Source organism: Microtus pennsylvanicus, chromosome 1 (assembly GCF_037038515.1).
Source record: "Microtus pennsylvanicus isolate mMicPen1 chromosome 1, mMicPen1.hap1, whole genome shotgun sequence".
Classification (NCBI taxonomy): domain Eukaryota; kingdom Metazoa; phylum Chordata; class Mammalia; order Rodentia; family Cricetidae; genus Microtus; species Microtus pennsylvanicus.
In genome coordinates this window covers 151,949,844-151,969,079 of record NC_134579.1, presented here as the reverse complement: position 1 = coordinate 151,969,079, position 19,236 = coordinate 151,949,844, and the positions used below count along the sequence as shown (strand labels likewise).

Here is a 19,236-nt window from a genome sequence, read left to right as displayed (position 1 = left end):
GAGGACCTTAAAAAGGAGGTGGAAAACTGCCATAAAGAAATAAAAGTGACAAACAAAAAGGTAGAGGAAATGAATAAATCTCTCAAAGATAAGTAAGAAAAACAAGAAAATCAAGAAAAAGCAATCAAACAGGTAAGGAAAAACGGTTCAAGACTTGAAGAAAGAAATGGAGGTAATGAAGAAAACACAATCCAGGGGAAGACTGGAGATATAAAATCAGGGTAAATGAACAGGAACTACAGAGACAAGGATTACCAACAGAATACAAGATATAGAAGAAAGAATCTCAGACACTGAAGATACCATAGAGAAAATAAAAGCAAATCCAAAAAACTCTCATCATAAAACATTCAGGGAATCTGGGACACAATAAAAAGACCAAACCTAAGCATAATAGGAGTAGTAGAAGGAGAAGAAGTGCAGCTCAACGGTCAAGAAAATATATTTAATAAAATTATAAAAGAAAACTTTCACAACCTAAAGAAAGATATACCTATGAAAGTTCAAGAAGCATACAGAACACTGAATAGGCTGGATAAAAAAAATCCTCTCGCCATATGATAATCAAATCATAAAACATACGGAATAAAGAAAGAATATTAAGACCCGCAAAGGAAAAAGGCCAACTTACTTATAAAGGTAAACTTATCAGACTTACACCTGACTTCTCTATGGAAACCATGAAAGCTAGAAGGTCCTGGATATATGTACTGTAGAAACTAAGAGACAAGGGATGCAAGCCCAGACTACTATACCCAGCCAAACTTTTGTTCACTATAAATGGAGAAAACAAAAATTTCCAGGATAAAAACAAATTTAAACAATACATAGCCACAAACCCAGCCTTACAGAAAGTAATAGAAGGAAAATCACAAACCAAGGTGTAGTAATAAGAGCAGCGGGGCTGAGTTCCCAGCACCCCGGCCGCCTGCTCTGCTAGCTTATGCCCCGAAATAATTACACAGACACTGTATTCTTTTAATCACTGCTTGGCCCATTTCTATCTAGCCTCTTCTCGGCTAACTCTCACACCTGGACTAGCCCATTTCTAATATTCTATGTAGCACAGCTAGGTGCGCTTACCGGGAAGATACTAGCCTATGTCCATCCTGGGTCGGAGCTTCATCGCGTGCGTCTGCCTGGGAGCTGGGAACATGGTGTCTCTCTGAGGCATCTCCTCCCGAGAAGAGAGCTGTGGAGTCTGAGCTCACTTCCTCTTCCTCCCAGCGTTCTGTTCTGTTTACTCCTCCCACCTATCTTCTAACCAATGAGGGCCAAGCAGTTTCTTTTTATTTAACCAATGACCTTCCTCTATCACCAAGGAATTCAACAATGCCCACAATAACTCATACATCTAGTGACCCTTCACCAGCATAACTCGAAGAAGGGAAACACACAAACTCTACCAAAAAAAATGACCAGAGTTAACAACCACTGGTCGTTAATATCAATGGACTCAACTCACTTATAAAAAGGCACAGGCTAAGAGATTGGATATGAAAACAGGATCCAACATTCTGCTGTTTACAAGAAACATACCTCAATCACAAAGAAAAACATCAACTCAGAGTAAATGGTTGGGAATAGGTTTATCAAGCAAATGGACCTAAGAAATCGGCAGGTGTGGCCATACTAATTTCTAACAAAGTTGACTTCAAGCAAAAATCAATCAGAAGGGATAGAGAGAGACATTTTATACTCATAACAGGAACAATTCATCACGATAAAGTCTCAATCCTGAATATCTATGCCCCTAATATAAAAGCACCCACGTATGTAAAAGAAACACTACTAAAACTCAAGGCAGTCATCAAACCACACACACTAATAGTAGGAGACTTCCACACTCCACTCTCAAGAATGAACATGTCAATCAGACACAAACCTGACAGAAAAATAAGACAATTAATGGAGGTAATGAATCAAATGGACTTAAGAGACATCTATAGAACATTCCACCCAAAGAGGAAAGAATATACCTTCTTCTCTACAGCTCATGGAACCTTCATGAAAATTCACCACATACTCGGTAACAAAGCAAACTTCCACAGTTATAAAAAAAAATTAGTAAACACATGTGTCTTATCGGATCACCATGGATTAAAGTTAGAATTCAACAACAATGCTACCCCCAGAAAGCCTACAAACTCATGGAAACTGGACAGTCAACTACTGAACCACACTTGGATCAAGGAAGAAATAAAAAAAAGAAATTAAAGTCTTTCTTGAATTCAATGAAAATAATGACTCAACATACTCAAACCTATGGAACACTATGAAAGCAGTGCTAAGAGGTAAGTTCTTAGCACTAAGTACACACTTAAAGGAAACAGAGAAAGCACACATTGGAGACTTAACAGCCCTCCTGAAAGCTCTAGAAAAAAAGAAGCAGACTCACCTAGGAGGAGTAGAAGACTGGAAATAAACTGAGGGCTGAAATCAACAAAATAGAAACACAGAAAACAATCCAAAGGATCAAATAGCTGGTTCTTGAAGAAAATCAACAAGATTGATAAACCCCTATCCAAACTAATCAAACAGTAGGGAGAGAATATGCAATTTAACAAGATCAGACATGAAAAGGAGGACATAATCACAGACACAGAGGAAAATCAGAGAATCATTAAATCTTGCTACAAAACCCTCTATGCCACAAAATTAGAAAATGTAAAAGAAATGGACAATTTTTTACCTAAGTACCATATAACAAAGTTAAACCAGGACCAGGTTAACAATTTAAATAGCCCTGTTAGTCATGAAAAATTAGAAGTTGCTAACGAAAATATCCCTACAAAAAAATGCCCAGGTCCAGATGGTTTCAATGCAGTATTCTACCCGAACTTCCAAGAAGAGTTAATACCTATACTCCTTAATGTCTTTCACAATATAGAAACAGAAGAGTCATTGCCAAATTCCTTTTATGAAGCTACAGTTACCCTGATACCAAAACCACACAAAGACTCAACCAAGAAAAAGAATTACAGGCCAATCTCACTCATGAACATGGACGTAAAAGTCCTCAATTAAATACTGGCAAACCATATCCAAGAACACACTAGAAAAATTATCCATTATGATCAAGTAGGCTTCATCCCAGGGATGCAGGGCTGGTTCAACATACGAAAATCTATCAATGTAATCCATCATATAAATAAACTGAAAGAAAAAAAACCATAAGATCATTTCATTAGACGCTGAAAAAGCATTTGACACAATTCAACATCCCTTTATGATAAAGGTCTCAGAGAGATTAGGGATATAAGGGTCATTCCTAAATATAATAAAAGCTATTTACAGCAAACCGACAGCTAACATTAAATTAAATGGAGAGAAACTCAAAGCCATCCCACTAAACTCAGGAACAAGACAAGGCTGTCCACTCTCGCCATACCTCTTCAATATAGTGCTTGAAGTTTTTGCAATAGCAGTAAGATAACATAAGGGGATCAAAGGGATTCGAATTGGAAAAGAAGAAGTCAAACTTTCATTATTAGCAGATGATATGATAGTGTACATAAGCAACCCCAAAAACTCCACCAAAGAACTCCTACTACTGATAAACAGCTTTAGTAATGTGGCAGGATACAAGATCAACTCCAAAAAATCAATCGCCCTCTTATACACAAAGGATAAAGAAGCAGAGAGGGTAATCAGAGAAGCATCACCTTTCATGATAGCCACAAATAGCATAAAATATTTTGGGGTAACTCTAACCAAGGAAGTGAAAGATCTATTTGACAAGAACTTTAAGTCTTTGAAGAAAGAAATTGAGGAGGATACCAGAAAATGGAAGCATCTCCCATGCTCTTGGATTGGGAGGATCAACATAGTAAAAATGGCAATTCTACCAAGGGCAATTTATAGATTCAATGCAATCCCCATCAAGGTCCCATCAAGATTGTTCATAGACCTTGAGAGGACAATAATCAACTTTATATGGAAAAACAAAAAACCCAGGATAGCGAAATCAATCTTATACAATAAAGGAACTTCTGGAGGCATTACCATCCTTGACTTCAAACTCTCTTACAGAGCTACAGTATTGAAAACCGCTTGGTATTGGCATAAAAACAGAAAAGTCGACCAAAGGAATCAAATAGAAGACCTGGATTTTAACCCTAATTCCTATGAACACCTAATTTGAGATAAAGGACCTAAAAGTTTACAATGGAAGAAAGAAAGCATCTTCAACAAATGCTGCTGGCATAACTGGATGTCACCCTGTAGAAAAATGAAAATAGATCCATATCTATCGCCATGGACAAAACTCAAGTCCAAATGGATTAAAGACCTCAATATCACTCTGAAGAGTACTGAACCTGATAGAAGAGAAAGTGGGAAGCACTCTACAACATATGAGCACAAGAGATTGCTTCCTATGTATAACCCCAGCAGCACAGACATTAAGGGCAACATTGAATAAATGGGACCTCCTGAAACTGAGAAGCTTCTGTAAAGCAAAGGACACCGTCATTAAGACAAAAAGGTAACCTACTGACTGGGAGAAGATCTTCACCAACCCGGCAACTGACAAAGGTCTGATCTCCAAAATATATAGAGAACTCAAGAAACTAGACTTTAAAATGCTAATTAACCCAATTAAAAAATGGAGCACTGAACTGAACAGAGAATTCTCAACAGAAGAAGTTCAAATGGCCAAAAGACACTTATAGCCATGCTCAACCTCTTTAGCGATCAGGGAAATGCAAATCAAAACAACTTTGAGATACCATCTTTCACCTCTCAGAATGGCTACAATCAGAAACATCATCAAGGATAGCCTTTGCTGGAGCTGTTGTGGAGAATGGGGTAGACTCATTCATTGCTGGTGGGAATGCAAACTTGTGCAAGCACTTTGGAAATCAGTGTGATGGTTTCTCAGGAAATTCGGGATCAGCCTACCCCAGGACCTAGCAATACCACTCTTGAGAATATACCCAAAAGATGCCCTATCATATGACAAAAGCTTTGTTCAACAATGTTCATAGCAGTATTATTTGTAATAGCCAGAACCTGGAAACAACCTAGATGCCCTTCAATGGAAGAATGGATGAAGAAAGTGTGGAATATATACACATTAGAGCACTACTCAGTGGTAAAAAAAAACAATGACATCTTGAATTTTGCATGCAAATGGATGGGAATAGAAAACACTATTCTGAGTGAGGTAACCCAGACCCAAAAAGATGAACATGGGATGTACTCACTCATAATTGGATTCTAGCCATAAATAAAGGACATTGAGCCTATAATTTGTGATCCTAGAGAAGCTAAATAAGAAGGTGAACCCAAAGAAAAGCATATAGACAGCCTCCTCGATATTTTTTTAAGTGATATCACCAAAGGGAAAGATCTTTATTAAGAAAATAAATTACAACATAAACAGGCATTTCGGAAAAGCATCCAACATATACAAGATTTGCTAGTCATCCAAAGTTTTTGTGGCTACGTTAACAGCTGGAGGGTATGAGCAGGACTTTGTTGTAATGAATAAATAGAAATTTGAAAGTGGAAGATAGGTGAGTTGCTCTTTATTACTATGGAAATATTCCTGTCTGTTTCCCAAGGTGTTTGAAGTCTCTAGAAACTTTGTTAAAAATGCAGCACCACAAAGGAGTGGGGAGATGGCTTTCGCACACTGCCAATCCCAATGCAAATTTGTGCCTTCTGAGGAACTACCTGGGAAGATTGCTGTTTCTCTCTAGCTTTAGAGGGGTATAATTGGTGAGCATCCCATAGTTTTATGGTGTACAATATGATGACTTAATTGAAAGAGAGAGGGGAGGAAGAGGGAGAGAATGAATATTACCTATCACAATCAAGCTAATTAAGACATCCTTCAGTTACCATACATCGTTAATACTTCCACCCATGGATGGTGAGGATACTGAAGGTCTACTTTGAGCCAATTTCAGTCACGCAATAATTATTTTTTTAATTTATTTATTTATTAAAGATTTCTGTCTCTTCCCCGCCACCACCTCCCAGGATGGCGGTTTCTCAGGAAATTCGGGATCAACCTACCCCTGGACCCAGCAATACCACTCTTGGGAATATACCCAAGAGAGGCCTTATCATACAACAAAAGTATATGCTCTACGATGTTCATAGCAGCATTGTTTGTGATAGCCAGAACCTGGAAACAACCTAGATGCCCTTCAATGGAAGAATGGATGAAGAAAGTATGGAATTTATACATATTAGAGTACTACTCAGCAATAAAAAACAAGGACTTCTTGAATTTTGCATGCAAATGGATGGAAATAGAAAACACTATCCTGAGTGAGGTAAGCCAGACCCAAATAGAGGAACATGGGATGTACTCACTCATATTTGGTTTCTAGCCATAAACCAAGGACATTGAGCCTATAATTAGTGATCCTAGAGAAGCTAAATAAGGAGAACCCAAAGAAAAACATATAGGCATCCTCCTGAATATTAACCTTCAGCAAGCGATGAAAGGAGACAGAGACCCAAATTGGAGCACAGGGCTGAAATCTCAAGGTCCAAATCAGGAGCAGAAGGAGAGAGAGCACGAACAAGGAACTCAGGACCGCGAGGGGTGCACCCACACACTGAGACAATGGGGATGTTCTACTGGGAACTCACCAAGACCAGCTGGCCTGGGTATGGAAAAGCCTGGGATAAAACCGGACTCTCTGAACATAGCGGACAATGAGGACTACTGACAACTCAAGAACAATGGCAATGGGTTTCTGATCCTACTGCACGCACTGGCTTTGTGGGAGCCTAAGCAGTTTGGATGCTCAACTTACTAGACCTGGATGGTGGTGGGGGTTCCTTGGACTTCCCATAGGACAGGGAACCCTGATTGCTTTTCGGGCTGTGGGGGGGACTTAATTGGGGGAGGGGGAGAGAAATGGGAGGCTGTGGCGGGGAAGAGACAGATAGTTGTTATTATTATATATAATTTTATTTTGTTAGAGTTGAAAGCCTTTCCTTTTTAGACAAATTGGAGAAATGGTGTGGGTCATTTGTGCACTGTGTGAAGATGTATTGCTATGATGGGGATAATAATAAAATTCGAACAGCAGGAAAGATAGGTTGGACTTCCAGGCAAAGACAGGAAGAGAAAATAATTGAGGAATGCAGGAGATGTCATCATGAGGTAGAATGAGTTGAACACACATAATGGGAGAGAGTTAAAATTCTTGTGGTAATATGTAATTAACACAAATATGGGTTTATTTAAGTTATAAGAGCTAGTGGGACATGCCTGTTGTATGGTTGAGCTAGCATAGTTAATAATCAGCCTCTACATGTCATATTTGTGAGATGACAGTCCAAAGGGAAGTCCAAATACACAGTTTCAGTTTGAAAGTCAAACTGTACCCACCCCTGGCAGAAGAACAGCCAGCACTTCATATAGGTAAACTAAAGTATTAGCTCCAACTCAATCTACTGATTTACAACAAAAATACCAATCTCAAGCTTTATTTTCCCCTAAATATGTATCTGCTCACTTTCTTTTTCTATAACTTGACCATTAACACTCTATCATTATAAAGAAACCTGGTTAACTTATCTGATAACTTTGGAAGATATAAGTTCAGCATCAGGTAACTTCACCTGCTCATCCTCTGATGATGACGATGCTGTTTTCTGAGCCACTAAATGCAGAAAAGAAAACTGTATTGTAGACATTGAATTGTGTTCGAATGTATTCCAATAAGAAGTCATTGGGGTCTCACGGAGTTACAGTAATAACTTAGAAGGATAATACTCATATGTATTTAGTGTTCTCAATTTAGGCATGATGTTAAAGATCTCTCCAGGGTATACACACACACTTGAAGTCCATATGTCCACATGTGAAACTTGACAGGCAAGCCCAGCGTATGAAACTATTCCCTGAGAGCTATGAACAAACATCTGTTCATGCTAGATAGGGAACATATGATAGATTATAGTGATTAAAGTGATTTAAGTGAGGAGAACACCAAAGTTGGGAGTGTTACAGAAACAGAAAGAACTAAAAGGTAGCTGAATCACTAAATCACAGAAAGGGTGATGGTTCACAAACACTAGAATCCTGGAGTGCCCTGAGCAACCTACAGTCAACAGGTTAGAGAGTAGCCTTTCAAAGTTAGCACAGAAACTGGAAGACAGCAACAGGGACATATCTCAGGAGAGGATTTTATAGAGTTAATAGCAGTAATAGTGGGGAAACAAGAGCTAAAGACCACAGTCTTCCTGGGTTGATTAAGGAGTAAATAGGACCATTACAAGACAGAAGATCATAGGAGAAGGAGATCTGGAAATGCTGACAAGACAGAACTGACCCACTGAAGGAAGTTTACCAATATCATGGTCTGGCTTGTGCTTTACTTTCCAGTAAGTTTCTTGCACTGACTTCCTCATTGCTAGAGAAGGCTTCTTCTCCTTATCAACCTTCTTCATCTAAACCTCCTCAATGCTTCTTCCTCATCCCTAACCTGCTGGTCACAGCTCCTTCTAGTGCACTGTAGATTCTATCTTAAGATTCCAGGTGCTATGGTCACTTGACGAATGTTACTAGCTTCCATTTAAGAAAAGGATAACACAAAACTATTCAACCTCAAGTAGACCATAAACTCCTTGCTCCTTCCACAAGGTAAGATCATGCTAATTCCCTTTCTTTCTGGGTTGCTGTAGGAATCTATCAGTCTGGTGAATTGGACGACTTTTACAGTCTGGCTTTCAATTCTGACTTTGAGAAAAAGTCAATAGAGTGGGTTAAGAAAACAAAGGTTTAATTAAAAAGCTTCGTAGAGGGCTGGAGAGATGGCTCAGAGGTTAAGAGCATTGCCTGCTCTTCCAAAGGTCCTGAGTTCAATTCCCATCAACCACATGGTGGCTCACAACCATCTGTAATGAGGTCTGGTGCCCTCTTCTGGCACATGGGCATACACACAGACAGAACATCGTATACATAATAAATAAATAAATAGATATATTAAAACAAACAAACAAAAAAAAGCTTCGTAGAAACACGGCATTTTATCATCTACATATATAAAATTTAAATAAAATTTAAAAAGAGTCGAAATAGTGGATAATTGCATAGATGGATAATTCCCAGAAGCAACTGGTTATTAAAAAGAACTTTCCCTATCAGGTATTTCAGAGTCAGAATTGTCAGTCAAGGGGAACACAGAAACACCTACAAAAATGGTACAAAGTACTGTGATCAATTTTGGTCTCTCATCAAATAATAAAGATATCATGAACTTTGGTTGCAGATCATTAAGAAATAAACTGGAAAAATGATCTGGAAGTTTCCTATTTTCACTAGATTCATTATCCAGAATGTGTTGTGTAGACTGCTAAGGGAGGAAAGTAAACAATGGGCTCAGTGTTAGTCAAACATTTGTGTATGCAATTGTCAATAATAGATTGATAGTACAAACTTGTAGCTTGTAAATGTGTGGAAAATGGGTGACCATGGAATGCTTTAATCTAATCAGCACATCTGTATACCACTTTTTATGGTTCAGGGAATGCTAAAGAAGAAAGGTGAGGGAAGAAGAGTAGTGCTGTCAAATACCATCGCCTGAACACATGTCACAGTGTAGTAATGTGCTCATAGTAAGTGTGGTTGCCTGTACAAAACAGGCATAACCCTGAGTGGTCAACATGCAAATATTGTTCAATGAGGCAGTCAGGAATCTCTCTCTCTGTTACGTTTCCTGCTACTGTGATAAAATACATAAGTAGGAAGTGGAAGCAGCTTAATTCAGAAAATATTTATGCAGCTCACAGCTCTGGGATACACTTGATTAAAAGAGGAACCAAGTCAACAGAACCTTAAAGCAGCTAGAAACTTTATATCTACATAGAAGAAGCAGAGAAGGATGAATGATTACATGCTGGTGCTGAGTTCACTTCTTCATTTTATACACCAGAATCTCCTTGTCCCCAAAATAGTTCCTTCCACAGTTAAAATGGGACTTCCCACATCAATCACCTTAATGAAGATAATGCATTAGAAACATATTAAAAGTTCAGGAGCCATGATGGTCTGACGAGGCTCTCTATACCTCTGTGCTGACTTGATCATTTTAAGTCCTCATGCTTACCATCTCCCTCTTGATAGTGTCTTAGTTTTATCTCTGTTGGTCTCTGCGTCTTCAGGGTCCCAAGTACATCCTCCAGTTTTCACACAATTGATGAGAACAAGTGATTGTAAAAAAGGAGTGTACGTACACAACTGACCTTAAGAAAACAGCTGGAATGCATAACAAGTGTCTCCTCTCATGGATCTCAAATATTTCAAATAATTAATCGAGGACTAAACAAATATCTTTTATTGTGAGAATGCAAAAATTTATCAACATTTGGTGGTGTTCTTCCTCCTCACACAGAAACAGCAAAGAGGGTAAGGGGACATGTCTGCTGTTTTCACTGCTCCTTGTTGCTGGCATTTTGGAACTAACTGACATTGGAATGCAGGAAGAGGCTGGGACATCAAGGTATCCATTCAAGGGATTATACACATCAATCAGCAAATGTAATAGAGAAGCCCTTGGAGTGGGGGGGGAGGACATTGGACTTCCCACAGGGCAGGGAAACCTGACTGTTTTTTGGACTAGAGAGTGCAGGGAAAGGAGTGGGGGGAGGACGAGAGGAATAAAAGAGGGGGAGGGAAATGGGAGGTTGGGAGAAGGCACAAATTTTTTCAATAAAAAAGAAAATATATTTGAAACTACATCAAGAGTGTCCCACCAGATAGTTCCTTTATATACTAGACAGCATCGTTTTTATAAATTAGCAGATAACTCACGAGTGTGGGTAGTAGGATACCTAAGTGAGAGTACAGAATTTGGGGGCATCATTGATATTCCGTTATCTTAGAATATGGGAATCTGATTTGTGTCCATTAATTTTTCTTGTTCTTATTGAGTCAAATTCCATATTCATAGTAGTAAAAACCTCCACCAAAGCAGATGTTCATAATAGGGAATGTGATAATTTATAATAAAGTAAAGTATGAAAAGAAACTGGGGAAAGCAGAAGATACATAAAGATCAGGACCATACCAAACTACAGGGACAATAAGTTTCCCTCTAAAAAAGAGTCGAAAGAAAAGTTCTTCAACGTACACAGTAAAATAGAAAGTACGAGCCTTAATGTGGTGGAAGAGCTCTCCAACCCAACATTTTGGTCCTTTCCTGCATCCAAAACACAAGTGATTCCTGGATCTTTTCACATAAGTGATACCCATTTTAAACATTAAACTTTCTTGTAAAAAAAAACACTAAAGATTAACAAATTTATTTTTTAGAGAAGGTAATGATGCAAGCCTGTGGCCATCTCTCGTCTTCACTTCTAGGATGCAATCAAGGTCTTCTCTGGCTGGGGCAAGTCCCAAACAGCAAAATCCCAAGAACTGTGAGAATCAAACCGGAAATGCCCATCCGAATGATGTTCTCCACTGTGTGATCTTGAGGCTGTGAGACTGGAGATTGTGGACAAACAGGTCAGGACCATACAAAGCCACCATAATATAACTGTATTTCCACTCTGAGTAGCTCCCTCCTGTGTATGTAATCTGACCTTCTGTATCCATGCCCAAACCAGAATTCCTGACCAACCTATTGTGGATTCTGACATGCTTTGTGGTTGGCTGGTGGTCTCAGGCACTCCTGAGAAACAAAGGCATGATCAATGTGTGAAGTGCTCAAGAGAACTGATTCTTTTGTAAAGTTGTGTATTTTTATTTCCCAGAAATGCTTATTATACACATGACAGTTATAATGAAGATCTGGAACAAAACATTTCTCTGTTATAGCAGGCTTTCTCCTGGGCTTTTGCTTGATTACTTCAGCCTGACTATGCTCTGAGTTCAGAACTTGTGGCCAGTGTACTTCTTTGGAATTAAGTGTATTGTTTTTCAGAAAGCTAAGATAGAATATTACATTCTCCCAGATTAAAATAAAGAGGCCTTCCTATGATCCCAGCTCTGCTGTAGTATAGAATCCTGGAAGCATATTCCCATGGAAATTGGTTTGCACTCATTCACCGACTAAGATCCCAGGATGCAGACGCAGTCTTGTCCTGGGGCACCATGAATATGAGTTGCACGAAATAATGACAGTCTGGGTTCTCCTCCTGCACTCATGTCACCCAGTTCCCATGATGTTTAACATCTCATTCTCTAATCATCACATCGTTAGTAGCACAAACAATGAGAGCACAAGAATTTAAAGATGTGCTCACAATGTCCATGAAGTAGATATGTTCTCATTCTACTAAATCATCAAAAGCTAAATCATCAAAGAAAATAGGACACCAACATGGAAGTAAAATATGTTACTTATACCTGTGTCTTGAGAAGTTTGGGACTCTAGATTAGAAACCAATACTGCCATGTTCCTAAACCAATGTGATTTCTGATTTCATTCTAAGTGTTTATCCTTATACCCACGAGTAAGTTTACCTCTGTCCCCTCATCAAAGATGCATATTTTTCTGCAGATGAGGATGATTATAATTCACAATTGGTCAAAACAGAAATAAGATGGCTTGATGTGCCCAGTCCAAATGGGTACTCCTACAACACAAACTCTGTACATAAATATAGGGAATATTGAGGAAGAGAGTAGAAAGGTTACAATAGCCAGAGAAATAAGATTACTGCTTCACAATAGAGACTTCAAGGCAAGAGAGGGAAGCTACACCCATGAAATGTCTAAATTATGGTTTCCTAAAGAAGACCAAAATAATGACCACCTGGATTCTGTAGTCTCTTGCTCTTCTGTATACCCTGGAGTCAGATCAAACTAACAAAATCAGAGAGCAACTAGTGGACAACAGGAAGTGGAGACAAACCACATGGTGAATCTGTGAGGTCTTCAGATAAAACATTTGGAGACAAGGCTAGAAAATGGAAGAATCAAAAGAAACTCAAGCTAGGCTGTAAGATATGCATTTATGTGTTTGTGTGTGTGTGTTTTGTATAACAATAACAATTAAAAATCAGTGGCCAAATATAAAATTTAAAAGGGTGTGAAAAACACTGAAAAACTGAGAGGAAGAATTGAAAAGGTTGACATGATTTAAATGTAACAATCGTATTAATAAGTTACACACACACACACACACACATATAACCATATAAAATTGTATAGATTTCTGCAATTATAAATGCATGTGAACATAACAAAATAGTATTATACAGGCATATGAATAAGTTTACATGGAACCATGCAATTTATACTCCTAAGGTTACAACACGGTTTTGCAGAGTCACCAGTATGGGTTGTTGTAGACTTCTAAAAGGCAAAGATTATGATTCTTGGTTAACAGTTATGAGAAAGGGTTTCTGGTGCCACACAGTTGAGTAAATGAGAATTCCTACCAGGAATCTTCTGGACTCCCATGCAGAAGGTGAGATGATGATTAATTGAGAAAGAACAGTTTACTTCTAAATCACTATCTAGGTCAATTCCTAGGTCAATTATCCTGTCTTAATTGAGCTCAAAGAGATCTGGGTCATCTCACCTGAAACTATGTTCTCCACAGGGACACTGGGGTGTGACAACAGGTAAGGGGATGAGCTTTGGGAACCAAAGCATATATAGGAACCCCTAAGAGCTGATGTCACAACACTCATGGAGAATTCTGACTGATTTCGAAACTGTGATTTTTGATGGAAATAGGGATGGGCTGCACCTTCCTTGAACAGAAGGAAAGTATCCACTAGGACTGATGGTTGACACTGGAGGGTCACATTCTCTTCTAAGGAAACAATAGTGCCTGGATGCACAGAGAGATTTGTTATAATTGCAGGGTACCATAAAGAGATGAAAATTAGTGAGTGAAGGACTGCAGGGATTGTTCTGAGTCCCCCTTTCAGAACCTAGTCTCTCTATATTTTTAACAGACAAGGCACTCCCTTGTCCCTAGACCTATTCCTCTGTGAAATGTTCATCATCATCTTGATGATGAATTCCAGGTCTCCTCCCAGCCAAACCTGCACTAAAATCCTCACCTGTGATCAGGATGTCCAGAGGATCACTGAGGGCTGACCACTCAGAGGAGGAACTGCGTGCACCAAAGCATGTATACTGACCACCAATGGAGGAATTCACAGAGCCTAAGGTGAAATTGGCGTCAAAATGTCCATCCTGAGACTGATGGACAGAGACCTGGTTAAGGTCACTTTCCCCCTTCTTAAACAGAGCAAATCTGTCATAACTTATCTCAGAGGAACACTTGAGGATCGGGTTCTCTCCAGGGGCCAGTATAGGGCCTTTGAGGATCAGCAGGGAGGGATTATTTGACAGTCCTGTAAGCAGGAGACTCAGGAAGCCAAACAGCTGGATCTTTCTATACATTCCACATCCCATCCTGCCCTGACAGTGCCATGGCCATTCATACTCTGGGCCTTAGCACTCAACAGTTTCCTTTAGCCACCATGGCTTTAAACCTTCCTTGAGGCAGCACAATGTATCACAAAGTGTTTCTGGTTCCAAAAGTTGAGTAAATGAGACTTCCTTACCTGAGACATGTATCTCCAAAGGGTCACTGGCCTCTGACCACACATGCGAGGTATTTGTATAGTATCCATAACATCTGAAGGGACTACTTGTTCTGGATGCCAAGGTGATCTCAGGAAACAGAGCTAGGGACTGTTCAGTGTCTATAAACTGTGCCTTTTGGGACCTGGAGAAATTTTGATTTGCCCCAGTCAAAATGAACCAATCATATCCTTTAGATGAGACACACTTAAGGGTCACGTTCCCACCTGAGATCACCACAGGGCTGGGCAAAGCTGACAGAGTAGGTTTACCATGGTGAACACCTAGGAGAGGAAGAGGCAGCCTGTTTAATGAAAGACAGCCCATAATGTCTCCAGCAGAAAAGCTGAGGAAGCACACCTATGGAAGATTATTTCCTGAGGACAGTGGCAAAGATAGTGATACTTAGTGTCCTCTCACCTGTCACCACCAGCTCCAGGGTATCACTGCGCTCTGTCCACTCTGCAGAGTTGTAAGAGTAACAGCGATATTTTCCTGCATGATGTTGTTCCATGGGTGCTATTGAGAACATGGCCTTGTTACCAGGATCTTTTGGGGTTTGACTGTCCCAGGGTGCTGGGCTTCCTTCTTTATAGAGGAAATACATTGGTTGCTTTCCCTTGGTCCCCTCACACAAAATGGTCACATTATTTCCTGAGGCAATCACAGATCCTGGCTCAGCCCTCAAGGTGGGTTTCTTGAGTCTTCCTACAAGGAAGTAGAAGAGAAGGAAGTGGGGCCAATCAAACAGTTTCAGAGTAAAAATCAAACTTGCTCCTTATCTTAAACTTTACCCCTAAATAGAAAAAGAACAAATAATGTCATAGGAAGACACATCATTCTCCTGACCCTCCCAGGTTCCGTTCTTATTATGCTCTCCCCTCATTTTCTATACAGTGACTCACATGGTTTGTATACTGTGTCAACCGACTCATGAATCCTAAATCCTCAAACACATGACACACCACAGTCTCCAGTGGAAACCTGTGTCTAGTAGAATATGATTCTAGAGAGCCTGAGGTGTCCTGACCTGAGATCAGAAGTTGCAAAACGTCACTCTCTTCTGACCACACCTGAGGATCACTTGTGTAATAGCCATAGCATCTGAACCTCAACCTTTAGCTGGAGGTCATTCAACTCAGTTGGAACTCATCAAGGTACAACCCAGTGTGTTTATCTTGTGAACTCTGACTTTGAAAGAATTTCTGATCATCCTTAGTTAAAACAAACCAGTTGTATGAATGCTTTGAGGTACAGAGAGTGTCACAGACATTCCTACAGTCACTATAGGGTCTTGCAGTGTCAACAGTATGGGTTTGTTGTAAACTCCTAAAAGAAATACACATGGGAAATTAAAAAGGACCACACAGTCTAAATTGTCACCCATGGCTTTCCTTCTATGGGAAATAGTGCTTAGCTGTGTTTCTGGAGAGTGACTTCTGGGGAAAAGATATTTGAGTGTCTCTCACCTGTCATCACCAGTTCTAAGGTGTCACTGCGTTCTGTCCATCTAATAGAGGTTTAAGAGTAGCAGTGATATCTCCCTGCATTCAGTTCTGTCATAGATGAAATGGTGAGTTTTGCATTATTATTGTAGACTATTTGGTTCTGTTGGTCTTAGGGAACATAGATTAGGGTTGGTAGTGTTGCCTTACAACAGATGGTAACATAACTCCCTGAGGTGATCACAAAGCCTGGCTCAGCCCATATGGTGGGCTGGTGAAGGGTCCCTGCAAAGAAGTAGGAAGAAAGGAGGTGCGCCTGTCACTAAAATGTCACAGAGAAGGTCACAATTGCCCCTGACGCATAAGCTGATCTGCAATAGCAGAAGTACACATGAAGATCACATATTTCCATGAATCTTAGATTTCATTATTAGCATCTCCCATGGTACCAGCTGTATCTGAAATTCTGTGACATTGAGACCAGTAGCCCTGGTTGTCAATCACCCAGCACAAATCAGGTATTTTCCAGGGACCCTGTGTCAGTTGTAATTATACTGAAAAGAATGTACTGCACTTCCTTACCTGATACCACGAGCTCCAGTTGGTTACTGGGCAGTGACCACAGCTGAGGGCTGCTCAAGGAATAACCATAACATGTGAACCTCCACCTCTTGTTGGGGGTCACATGATCGACCAAGAATGTGGCTCCAAATAGGTCAGAGTATATTTTATGTGAGGGTTTAGGACTCGAGAACTTCTCACCATCCTTCATTAGAATGAACATAATATATGGCTGTCGTGACTCACACTGAAGGGTAACTCGCCCTCCTGAAGTCACCACAGGGCTGGGAATGGCTGACAGAGCGACATTGCTGGGGTAAACTCCTAGGAGAGCAGAGCAAGGCTGTTAGGAGAACTTATATGAGAAACATTGTTTCCCACTTCTCATATTTGAGAAAGGAGCCCACTTAAGGCAAATCCAGGGGCTGAGGGAGGGTTCTGTTACCTGTCACCACCAGCTGCACGATGTCACTGCTTTCTAATGAGCCACTGGTGCTTGTATAACAACACCAATATTGGCCTGCATTGTGCCATTGAACCAAAGATATAGAAAACTTGGCCTTATTCTCAGTTTCTAGAAGGGCTGTTGGTATCAGGTAGTCTTGACTTCCTACTTTGTAGAGACGATATTCTTTGGCCTCTGAGGGCCCTTCACAGAAGAATGTCACCTGGTTCCCAGTGGCTACCACATTTCCTGGCACTGCTCTCAGTGTAGGTTTAGAGAGGACCCCTGAAAGAAATTGACAATTGGTTCCCTAGAACTCCCCCTTTAATACAAACTTTCTGATCCAGAACCTTTCACTCATCCCCAACATCATGCAATACCTGTTGTTCTCCATCTGCTCTGCTCATGAGTGCCCCTTGATCCCCAATAAGGAAGTCCAAATAGGACAGTTGTGATGAAACTTACCTGCTGATGCTGGGTTCCAGAGGTTTGGGCTCAGTCCTGGAAGAGAGTGTTTACAATGAAACATGAGCACGACCTCCATTTCCCAGTGCCTTCTGGAGCTACTGAGACATCCCGATTGCACAAATCAGGATTGTGAGGTTAGATTCCCTCTCAGAGAATATTTCTCCCTCCCCATGTGGCATCTCACCAAGAAACAGCACCATTATAAGAAATGGTTTCATGGCATCTTCCAGTTGCCACAAGTTTGCAGATAGATGATCTCCTTTCCAAGCACACAAACCCTTAGTGTGTGGCCTATGCAAGCTGGTTTCTGATTCCTGTCATGAGGATGTCATACTGGCAGCTCCTGAAGAAGAGGAACTGTTCTAACCAACGGCCTGACTCTTTTCTTCCCGGGTTGGGCTAAAGATTTTGTGGCTTCTATCTCTCTGTGGTTCTTTAGTTTTTGTTTTTGTTTCTGAGACAGAACCTCTTAAACCTCTGGAAGATCTAAGATTCCTCCTTCTTCTCCCTCAGCATTCTGTGTACTGGTTTTACAAACCCAAGTCTGACTGTGGTCTCTTCCTGCAGAACATCTCCACTGTAACCATCTACATTTGTTTAAATGCTCTCAGTCACCACAGACCAGGACTTAACACAAAATCATCCTGATAGTTTCCTGACCTACCAACTTCATTTGAGGGATATAGTGGTTGTTCTTTTTCTCTTAGCTCTTGGTTCTCCTTTACTCCTTCATAAATACCAAGCTCATGATCAGTTTCCTAGCCTGCCTGGAAGATGCTTTGGAATGTTGTATGAATGTTACCTAGGGATACAAGAACAATACTTACACACATCACATGAAACAGTGGTAACAGAAACAAAGACAAGACTCCATACAAATCTAGCTGGTGAAACAATGAGTTACATTAGAGCTCTGAAGAATCATGTCATCAATGTTGGGATTTTTGTGTTTTGTTTTTGTTTATTTGTTTAGACAGTGTGTTACTCTGAGCTCTTGTTGTAGTGAAGCTCACTATTTAGACCAGACTAAATTTAGACCAGATGCAACAACCAGTCTCACACCCAACTGTTGAGAACAGTGTGCTGTGCTATGCCCAGAAATACTGGAAACATCTCAGTGGTTATGTCCCTTAAAATAATTGCCTGCAACTTTTAACTGTCTATAGTTCTGATGGGAAAGGGTTGACCTTAGGATCCTCAACACCAAGAAAGAATACTGATGGGACAATGTTTTAAAGGTCACTTGTGTGTCAATAGGACCAGAGTATTGCCATGGTGGAGAGCAGTGTTCTACAACAAAGAAAGATGCAGGCTGATGCTGCTGGGATCATAGAGAACAGAAGGCACTGAGCACATGGTCTATTATTGCTCCTATATGAACATGGAGAAGACATGCATGAAAATAGAGAAATGAACAGGGTATACTCATGACTTCATTTGATTCTATTTCTGCTAAATAATCCCGCATAGTAAAAAAAAAATAATCCCTCAAAGATTGATTGCTCTTTTCTTACCAACATACATGACTAACATAGGAACAAACTTTCAGCATTCTCTTTTCTATTGTGTTCCTCTTTTATTGTTCAGAATCCTTCTGGTCTTTGAAAAGGCTGAATTTAATTTAATGCCTGTTCAATTACAAATGTCTATTCCAAATTAATGTTATTGGCATCTCAACTATGAGACCCAGCACCATTCTGATTATCTAATATCAGTATCATTTTTACCATATTTATAGGTACATGATTGCCTGGGTGTCTAATATCAGTATCATTTTCACCATATTTATAGGCACA

At 40.0% G+C, this 19,236-nt stretch overlaps 1 protein-coding gene across 7 annotated transcripts in view; it reads right to left on the bottom strand.

Annotated features, from left to right (window-relative positions):
- Nucleotides 1-17,833, bottom strand: part of LOC142831877 (leukocyte immunoglobulin-like receptor subfamily A member 5) — a 29,404-nt gene extending 11,571 nt beyond the window's left edge. The window contains exons 1-7 of one of the 7 annotated variants that reach the window (XM_075942306.1): nucleotides 17,625-17,833; nucleotides 17,438-17,473; nucleotides 16,973-17,257; nucleotides 16,549-16,851; nucleotides 14,942-15,229; nucleotides 14,503-14,805; nucleotides 11,595-11,645 (exon numbers count right to left, since the gene is read on the bottom strand). In XM_075942306.1, coding sequence (XP_075798421.1) covers nucleotides 11,595-11,645; nucleotides 14,503-14,805; nucleotides 14,942-15,229; nucleotides 16,549-16,851; nucleotides 16,973-17,257; nucleotides 17,438-17,473; nucleotides 17,625-17,658 — 1,300 coding nt within the window. In that variant the 5' untranslated portion in view covers nucleotides 17,659-17,833. Of the gene's footprint in view, nucleotides 1-11,249; nucleotides 11,646-13,992; nucleotides 14,098-14,502; nucleotides 14,806-14,941; nucleotides 15,230-16,548; nucleotides 16,852-16,972; nucleotides 17,258-17,437; nucleotides 17,474-17,624 lie in introns of those variants that run through there. The other 6 variants (XM_075942335.1, XM_075942297.1, XM_075942309.1 and 3 more) reach the window with 6 other exon arrangements.
- Between the last annotated feature and the right edge of the window lie 1,403 nt (nucleotides 17,834-19,236).